Here is a 9,781-nt window from a genome sequence, read left to right on the forward strand (position 1 = left end):
GAGAGAGAGAGAGAGATATCAACATGGAATTGGTAGAGCCGTTTTTTTTTTTGTAGGGAGTGATTGGGAGGGTATTTTTGGTATGAAATGAAAGTAAGATGACGAATCTGACCTTTAAAGTGGACTTATATGGGTAAAAAAATTAAGGTGGACTTATGAAGGAACAAATGTTAGAAAGTAGACTTTTATGAAATTTTCTATATAATCTAATAAATAAGAAATAATGATACAAAAGTTAAACTAAAATTATTATTTTATAATTTTCTTAATCATTTTCAAATGACAATTAGGTCGATTGGTATTAAAAATAGGACACCCAGACCTCATATCTCTCTCTTGTGTCGTCTCTTCTCCTCTTAGTCTCAAATTCTTAAAAGTTTGTTGAAAACCCAGATTGATTTCGCCTGGAGAAAGAAATTCTTGGATTCCAAGGATGAAGAGCGGAGAAGGCGATCCTAAAATCATCTATGATAGGTTAGTTATTTTTTCTCTAAATGTGATCCTAACATACGTGTCGAGCTGCAGAAAAACAAATTCTGGTTTACCACTATTTTCTACTTCCATTGTTTTGAGCAGGACCTCGACATGTTGTTAGCAAATAACAGGAATTAATTTGCTAGAGAATCTAGTAGAATACAAGTGCTTAAGTGTTGGATATACCAAGTTATCAATCCACTTTATGATATCATACTGGGCTCTTCGTCTCTCTTTCTAATTCTTTTGATTGATTGATATGATAATCCAATGAGAACCACATGTTCTTGTTAACTCTCTCTACTTTTAAATATATAATCGAAAATCTTGATTTCAACCAAGTTAGAATCTTATGTTCTTTGTACTGTTTGATTATATCATTGTTTACAATTGATATTATTAATCTTGCTATTTACAGAGGTGTGAACGAAAACTATTTCATGGAAACTATTTTAGAGGAATTGCAGCTTTCCCCAACAGAAGCTGATATAGTATATATCCATCATGTTGAAGATGATATGAAACCAAAAGATGGACAGCAATATGAAATTGATCTGGATTTTCAGCAAACTTTTAAGAATTTGGGACTGAGAGGAGAAGAAGAGACGACGAATGAGAGAGAGATACGAGGTCTGAGTGTCCTCTTTTCAATACCAATTGACCTAATTGTCATTTGAAAATGATTAAAAAAATATATAGTAATAATTTTAGTTTAATTTTTGTATAATTATTTTTTATTCATTGGATTTAAATGAGCCTAATCTAATGGTAGTTGAGGAAATGTTCTATGATCAGCTAGTGACTGTGTGAACGGGACTGGTTGAAACCAATTCATTTGAACTTCCGTTTCTGCCCTACTGGGTGGCGTTCCAACTACAAATATAGAAAACTTTCATCGATCAAAACAGACTGCACCAGCTCTTCAACTTCCGAGTAATGATAAGCTCAAGCAGCAAGACCACGCTGCTTGATGCTCACAAAGTGGTGTGTGTGAACCGTGTGATGATGAACCTTGTGTTCCTCATATTCCAGGCCAAGAATGAGAAATGCTTCACTAAAAAGTAACCATGCAAACACTCACAAAACAAAGAATCTGTACAATAAACAAGTAACCCGTTATATATGTGTGTGTGATTTTTAATAAACGCCACAGTATACTCAAGGGTGTTAAATGAATCGCTGGCGTCATTGATGCTTTCCCTCCACTAATTGGGACCATTTCTTGAACTCGCTTGTGCATTTTGGCAAGGTTTATCTTGAGAAATCCTCAAGTCATCCATGTTACAGGATTGCTGAAGCTTCTCCAATGCTTTTACCACATTCTTCATGTTTGGCCTAAGCTTGGGATTTCTTGATAAGCATAGAAATGCAAGGTCAACTGCTTTAAGAGCACTGGCCACAGAGAACTGGCCTTTAATACGAGCATCGAAAATTTGGAGGACCCTGTGTTTCCTGACAAGGTAAGGTTTGGCCCATTCAACCAAGTTCTGTTCCCCGGGTGGCCGGTTCTTGTCAAAAACTAGTTTTCCAGACAACAACTCGAGCATAACAACTCCAAAACCATACACATCACATTTGGTGGTCAAACGACCTTCAACATAAACAAAGGGATAAACAGAGATCAGAAAGCAGGTACATAATACTTTTGGAATCTGTATATACTCTAAAACATAAAAACTAGAGCAAAGAACTGAAATAGCAGAAGCTAGTCATTCATCAGGGATCAAGGGGACTATCAAGAATGGAGAGTGTCATATCTGGTCCATAACATTTAATCTTATTTCTTTCTTTTCTACAAATGAATGAATGACAGAAACCTGGCCTGCGTCAGAGACGAAAAACATCTGCGGTGACAAAATGCACAAAATATAGATAAAGGTACAAAAGTAGTCAAGGGTACATAGCTTCTGTTTTTGAACAAAAATATCTTTGTACACTAAGATACCTGTAGCTATATACTCGGGAGCTGCATATCCATATGTTCCCATGATGACCTTTGTTTTAGCGCCTGGGTGTCTGATTGATCGCCCATCCACGGCCAAACCAAAATCAGAGAGTTTGACATTGTAGGTCTATAATTTCCAATGAAAAATATGAAGTGAGCAAGTCTACCAGAGTTCCAGTAGTCTTTTACAAGCCATAAGATTCAGAACTAAAATGTTTCACTTACTGAATCCAACAGAATATTAGATGTTTTGAAGTCACGAAATATAAGTAGTGCTTCATTGTGAAGAAATGTTAGAGCCTTTGCAGCACCAAGGGCAATCTTCATACGAGCATTCCATGAAAGTGGTTCAACTTCAAAGTTAGAACTCCCTGTTCCACAACATTCAAATCCAAACATATAAGGCATAAATATTAGATATGTTTGATCTCCTTACTGACGGTAATGCCTTCTTTGAAAGATCAAGTGGCTAAAGGGTGAAGGAAGATCATGACTCACCTCTAAATAAATGATTCTCCAAACTGCCACGGGGGACAAATTCATACACCAGAAGCAGTTCGTTATCCTCTGAACAATAGCCTATCAACTTCACAAGATTTGGGTGACGCAACTGTCCGAGGTAGTAAACTTCTTTCTGATTGAAGAGAAGTATAAGGTCAATAAATTTATGTCATAATATTACATGTAGCATCACACTTATCTGTAACAACTAACAACTGTGAGCAAAATCCATTAAGATTTGGCCTTCAACTACACTCAATTTGATATTAATGTGTGCCAGGTCCGCAAATGTTTGATCTACCATACTTGACTAACATGATCAATTTCAGTTATCAAAAGGAAATACCATATATCAGGAGAGTGCATGTAAGAAAATGAACAAAAAAGTGATACTCACAGACCATTCCTCCCGACCCTGCATGCTATCTTGGTCAAGCCTCTTTATAGCAACAGCCATTCCTGTACCAGGCTCGGAAGCTGCTAATGGATTCTGATCAATCCACCCCTTATAGACAGGACCAAAACCACCTTCACCCAGCAGAGTATCAGGTCGAAAGTTTCTGGTAGCAGCTTTCAGTTCATTATAAAAGAAGCTCTTTAGCAAGATCTCAACGTCTGTCCGAGGATTTGAAGGCACTGAGACAGATGACAATCTTTGATATTAGAATTTCGTCCAATACATCTAACGTAAATGGTAAAATGCTATCAGCAACTTACACCCCAAACCGTCAATTATATGACAAAAGGAGTTTTAAAGTCGCATCAATCTGCAATGTAATTAAGATGTATAGTAAAACTGTTGATGTCCTGGTGTTCATAGTACATGGATAAACTTTCAGACTTGATGCTTTCAGATTTGTTTTCAGTTATCATAGTACATAAATTATTTCAACCGATAGCTTTTGTTTCCAGAGTTGTCTAAGGTAAATTAGTGGATTATAATTTTAGTTCCCTGCCTTCTTGTTTTTTTGTCTACCTCAGGAACCATACTTACAACTGTTAAACTACTCTTTGGTGTAGTGGAAAACAGGAAATTCACAATTAAAATATGGTAATAAAACTGAATTTTCCACGAGGATCTTTAATATGATGATCATTCATTGTGTGTAGTATCTCTTACTATCTGCCCTTTTGATATACGTAGCCTTATATACAAAGGACCAGGAAAACAACTTTTGATCTACACACTTTTAATATAACATATCATGAAATAGAGGATGAATTGCAAATATACCTCTGTAAGGCAGACTCTCAGCTCTGATTCTAGTTCCATTTGAATCCCTGCTCTGCAATTCCTCTAAACAATATAAGTGGGTGAAAACATGTGTATGCACGTAATGGCAAGCATTTTAAAGAACTGCAGAAACTTACTAATTTATCTGTAACTAATAGCAAATCAAACATGTACTAAGTCACTTTTTCTAGTAGCATATACCATATTCCATGTACAACATATGGAATGCATTAACAAATTACCAATGTGTGACTTTGATTAATGTACCTTTGAAGCAAAGCTCAATATTGGCAAGCAACGAATGCCACCACTAAACCTACTAAACCGATATGAGTTAGTTGAGTCTAAGTCCATCCTGGTCTTTCGTTCTGTATCAGCTGCTAGGGACGCAGTGAAATTGCGATTGGTGCTCTCATTTTCATGCACTGTATCTGAAGCCATAGTGATCCGCTGCGAAAGGAGGTAACCCTTCACGCTTGTACGAATTCCCCCACCCATATCTTCAATGGAAAACTCTGCAAGTCATGCATTTACCACAATTACATTACCACTTTTGGAACTTAATAACTCGAAACTTATTATGTGGCAACCATGACATCCGAAGGCCAAGTAGTTAATAGCTAACAGTACTAGATCATTCAAAAAAAAAAAAAAACCTAGAGATTTATCTTGATCAAAACCAAGAACACATGCGTTCAATTCAGTCAGTAAATCCCATCAAAGTTTCTGGTGTTCCCATATAAACTTGTACCAAAATCTGTCTAGAAAATTACCGGTTGCAGCTTCTGATCACTTCCAACTCCTTTGGTTAATTTCCCGAGTATTGAAGCAGATTCAGTTGTTCAAGGGGAAGCTGGAAATCATGAATTAGAGATATTTGTCAACTAAAAAGTGAAGCAAAAGTGCTAAATGAATTGTAATTTGCATAAACAATGATCGAGAAGCTTCTAAGTAAACCAAAGACAGAGACAGCTCTTGAAAAGCTGAGGAGGAGAAAAAGTTGACTTGGACCCGCTCAGTAGCATCATGTTGACCAATAGTCAACATTCAACTGAGGGCCGGTCAGATCCACCTGTCCCCATGACCCTTGTTGAGATATGACTTCTGTCGCCTACTGGTCCATCCTTGGCCAGACTAAAACTACAGAATTTTGCATTGTATGTCTAAAAAATAAGGTGTGAGCAATTCTACCACAAGTTTCCAAGTAGCCATTAGAATCAGCAGTAAAATGATTTTCTTACTGAATCCAGGAGGATGTTAGAACACTTTATGTTCCGATGGATCACGTTTATGTCACCACTGTGAAGAAATGCTAGCACCTTAGCAGCACCAAAGGCAATCTTCATACAAAGCGTCCATGACGGTGGTTGAGAGACAGAACCCCCTGTTCCGACAACATTACATTTTTTAAATTAAAGACCAAATGGGTTAAAAAGTAGTGAAGAAAGTTCATAACTCACAGATGATTATTCAAGCTTCCACAAGGCATAAATTCGTACACCAGAAGCCGGTTGTCATCCTCAGTGCAGTAACCAATCAATTTCACAATATTTGGGTGACGCGGCCTTCCGAGGTAGTTAATTTCTGTCTGTGGTTAAAAGACCACCATAAAGTTAATAAGTTTCTGTTAGAATGTAATCTGTAACAACGTTTAATTAAGGGGACCAAAAACAAATCAGGAAGCCATTTATATGACATTGTGAAAGTGCATGCAAGAAAAAGAAGCACAGAAGTAATACTCACCAACCATTCCTTGTGTCCATGAAAACTTTGTCGGTTAAGCCTCTTCACAGCAATGACCATGCTATTACCAGGCTTGGCAGCTCTTAATGAATTGCCATCAACCCAACCCTTGAAGACACATCCATAACCACCTTCTCCCACCATATTAGCAGAATGAAAGTCCGTGGTAGCTCTTTTCAGTTCACTAAAGGCGAAGGTCTTTAAGGTGGGGAACATCAAGATTTCACCTTCTGTCCGAGGAGTTGAAGGCACTGAGACTGATGAAAATTTAATACTGGAATCAAATTCTTGACAAGTAACATAAAAGTTGAAGAAGTTGTAACTAACTAATGTATAATTAGAAGTAGAATTTCACCTTCATTCACGTAACAAATTGGAGTTCTAGTATATGAATTATAGCACTCCGTACGATTACTATTTTGGTTTCTGCAATTCAAAGTAGATTGAAATTTTAATTTCGGCATTGATTTGGCTTTCACTAGATGAAATATTCATATTATACTAACCACCTTGATTTACATAGAAGATACTAAACCATTAAACAGTGGACTAGTGGATGAATTGTAGACGTACCAGTGTGAGGAGAACTCTGACCTCCGGTTGTAGTCACATAAGAAGCCATACCCTGCGGTAGTTACAGTTACAAATCATAAGTAGGCAGAAGCCTAAAATTTAAGAATACACACAGATGAAAGTTCAGCAAGAATTGCAGAACTATACTTGTCTCAGCCTAACAGTTCTAAGTAATCTTCCAAATGAGGCCTATTTGTATTAAAATCCTTCAAGAAAGGAAACAATTGCACATTTTCCGTTAACCAACATTCCCTATTTCCAATCAAGATGACTCCTAAGTAGATTCATTAGTGAGTTGCAATCTGACTTGACTCATCTCCTATATACATACAAGGTACATGCCCGCGCGTTGCTGCGGTTTGTGATACCGGTTATCGACTTACCTTAAATGCTTTGTATTGAAAAATTCAATTAAGGTGGCAAAACATTAAGAACCTGTTACAATCGTAGAAACAGAACCTATGCAACCCTATGTGGACAATACAGTTTTACATGTACTAAAAAATTAAACTGTATCAAAAAATAATTACATGTTTTGCCTATTTGGGAAACAAAATACTGTGCATGTTGAGGTGGCAATGACATGTAGAACCACCCCTTCAGTCTGCTAGCATTACAAAAAAACACACAGATATGGATATTGTTGGGGAGTTCATGAAACAAAAAGGTCCAAATCATTCTGATTCTTCCTTCCATTTAGACTTTGTTTGCTCCCTTGAGCTCTGGTACATAAGGTAATTAAAGTACAGTTACATATAAGGTAAACACTAAAGAAACAAATGGGATAATGATCATGAATATAATGAATGCTGCTTACTTTGGTGCCCTTTTTGCTTCCTTGTCCTCTGTACATCAGAAAACATCCTTTAGACAGAAGATCAATTTGGTGATAAACAATAGTACGCAGATGGCCCATTCATGATCTTTGGAGCATGAAAAGGCTTATTGAAGCTGCAACAATTAGAAGAAATTATTTAAATGTCTTGTGTGAATTGATAGGCCGGGGAGCTGTAATTTAATGAAGGTGTTAAACCGTACTTTCCTCTAAAGTTATTCAGCTCAAGAATGTCTGGATTAATATAGACACATGTACTCATCCCAGTGTTACTAATGGTGTTTTCTGAAAAATGAATGACAAAGACAAATCATTAAAAGAAGAAAGCAACTGTGACACAACCATAGAACATATCAGTTGAAGTTAAATGTATCATACCGTAGTGCATAATTTTTGTGCTTGTGAATACGATGACAACAGGAGGGGGTAATTTATGGATTGCCTCTACATCAAATCGGTCTGCAAGTGATCTCCACAAAGTGACTTTTAAATCTTGTTTTCCTGTAAAAATGACATACTTATTGTAATTTATAGCTGGTATATATACTAATACGATGATCATTTGTTCATATGTGATATATTTCAGGGCAAGCAATCAATAACAACAATCACATATTTCAGGGCAAGCAATCAATAACAACAACTGAATTTATCATTTCTAACCCAAACAAACAGTAAAGATATCACACTTCAACTTAGCTAACAAAATTCCATGCCTTGTGTTTTGTATGTAGGTTGACTGTTTCTTTGCACGTCTTCCATCAATTGTCGTAAACTCTGATGGAGACACCATCTTCAAACGACCAACCAGGTCTAAAGAATTAGAAAATGGATCATTAGATCACCTGCACTTGTGATAATTGTTCAAAATCAATAACAGAGTATAAAAGCAAATAAAACAACATAATGATGAAACAGTATGCATAAATATTCCACATGTATAATACGTAGCCAGATAGTAACAACACGTCTAGTAAATGAGAAGACCGTAAAATGAATCCATTTCTCCATGGATAAGCAAAGACATCAAGTACCTGTCAGCACTTTGTCATCATCCTCCAGTTGTGGAAGCTGATTAAATTCCACAAAGTCAAACCAATATTCAGGAATTTGAGCATGTAACTGGCAAATGGTAACACGATAATTTTTGAAACAATTACCCGCACTGCAATTATAAATTCTTCAACACATCTTTATACACAATATTCTTTGTAAACGTATTTGGCATTTTTTCATTCAAAACAACAATTTTTATTCCTTCTCTAGAGGTTACTCTAGATAAAGCAACATACAATTGACCATGACTAAAAACAGGTTGAGGTAAATATAAACCAACCTGTTTTAACGACTGACCCTGACTTTTATTTATTGTCATTCCATAACATGCTCTAATAGGAAATTGCCTTCTCCTCAAAATAAATGGCCACTTTATGTCAGACCCAGTTAATACAATCCTAGGCAAAAAAACTTTCTGATTCACATGAGTTCCTGTTAACACTCTAGCCTCAATAATCTTCTCAAAAAGATTTGTAATGATCAACCTTGTCCCATTGCACAGACCATTTGTTTGGTTCAAATTTCTGAGTAACATAACAGGCATCCCTTTTTTCAAAACTAACTTATGTGATGGCAATCCGCTTATTTCAATGCTGTTTAACAATTCTGGTGGATATGATAAACTCAAATTCTCGGCATTATCATTTGTTGAACATATGGAATCACAACTTAGGTAGCTCATCATATGACCAGGCAACAAATCTATTGCATAATTGTTAATCTCAGCCACAGTAACATTTTTAGGTGTGATGATTGCACGCTCTCTAATATAATTGAAATTGTTATAATTTCTTTCAAAATATGGGTATGTAGCATCAAATATAGACCGAATTGGATCAGGTGGGTTATCAATTAACATATCAGGCGGTATTTCTATCCATGCCGCATCTTTATCAAAATCATCACCTACATCACAAATATTTCCATCACCAACCTGTAATAACCATTTTGCAAACTCAGATATTTTCCTCTTCTCTTGTTCACTTATTCCTTTCTTTTGTAACCTCATATTCTCTGTGAGGTAAAAAACCTTAAACAATGGCCATAACAAAGAATTGTTCAACGATGCTTCGATGACCTTACACTTTGTTCCCTCAGTCACAACTGGTAGTATTTGTCGAAAATCGCCACCAAGCACAATCGGCATACCACCAAACGGTGGAACAGTTCCTGATGTATAACAGTATGACAATATATCCCTAAGTGAAGTATCCAAAGATTCAAAACAACATTTATCAGTCATCGGTGCTTCATCCCAAATAATCAAATCTGTTTTTTCAATTAATTTTGCAAGATGTGTCCCCTTGGTTATTGAAGAAACGTTACCATCAATTAGATCAATTGGTATCTTGAACCTAGAATGAGCAGTTCTCCCATTAGGTAACAACAATGATGCAATTCCAGATGAAGCAACCGCTAA

The 9,781-nt window shown here is 36.3% G+C and overlaps 2 protein-coding genes across 2 annotated transcripts; both read right to left on the bottom strand.

The window, feature by feature from the left end:
* Positions 1-1,679: 1,679 nt before the first annotated feature.
* LOC101294026 (protein kinase APK1B, chloroplastic-like) lies at positions 1,680-5,048 on the bottom strand. Its single transcript, XM_004308806.1, has 8 exons — positions 4,928-5,048; positions 4,422-4,669; positions 4,155-4,206; positions 3,318-3,556; positions 2,918-3,053; positions 2,645-2,790; positions 2,420-2,546; positions 1,680-2,065 (listed from the first exon to the last, which is right to left on the bottom strand). The coding sequence occupies exons 2-8, from the start codon at positions 4,650-4,652 to the stop codon at positions 1,680-1,682; spliced, it is 1,317 nt and encodes a 438-aa protein (XP_004308854.1). The 5' UTR covers positions 4,653-4,669; positions 4,928-5,048.
* Positions 5,049-5,194: 146 nt separating this feature from the next.
* Positions 5,195-9,604, bottom strand: LOC101294316. Its single transcript, XM_004308807.1, has 8 exons — positions 8,642-9,604; positions 8,340-8,427; positions 7,979-8,118; positions 6,471-6,522; positions 5,898-6,184; positions 5,615-5,742; positions 5,396-5,567; positions 5,195-5,317 (listed from the first exon to the last, which is right to left on the bottom strand). Exons 1-8 carry the CDS (start codon positions 9,602-9,604, stop codon positions 5,195-5,197), a joined length of 1,953 nt encoding a protein of 650 aa, XP_004308855.1.
* Between the last annotated feature and the right edge of the window lie 177 nt (positions 9,605-9,781).

Source organism: Fragaria vesca, linkage group LG7, assembly GCF_000184155.1.
Source record: "Fragaria vesca subsp. vesca linkage group LG7, FraVesHawaii_1.0, whole genome shotgun sequence".
NCBI lineage: Eukaryota > Viridiplantae > Streptophyta > Magnoliopsida > Rosales > Rosaceae > Fragaria > Fragaria vesca.

Excerpts from the sequence above, each read along its gene's own strand:
- LOC101294026 (XM_004308806.1), bottom strand. The coding sequence starts at position 4,652 with ATGGGTGGGGGAATTCGTACAAGCGTGAAGGGTTACCTCCTTTCGCAG. Across the intron at positions 4,207-4,421 it reads TATTGAGCTTTGCTTCAAAG|AGCAGGGATTCAAATGGAAC; the intron begins GTACATTAATCA and ends GAGGAATTGCAG. Across the intron at positions 3,054-3,317 it reads AGGGTCGGGAGGAATGGTCT|AAAGAAGTTTACTACCTCGG; the intron begins GTGAGTATCACT and ends CTCTTCAATCAG.
- LOC101294316 (XM_004308807.1), bottom strand. The coding sequence starts at position 9,604 with ATGACTGATAAATGTTGTTTTGAATCTTTGGATACTTCACTTAGGGAT. Across the intron at positions 6,523-7,978 it reads TGAAGTGTGATATCTTTACT|GGTATGGCTTCTTATGTGAC; the intron begins GTTTGTTTGGGT and ends TAACTACCGCAG. Across the intron at positions 5,568-5,614 it reads GGAAGCTTGAATAATCATCT|ATTTAAAAAATGTAATGTTG; the intron begins GTGAGTTATGAA and ends ATTTGGTCTTTA.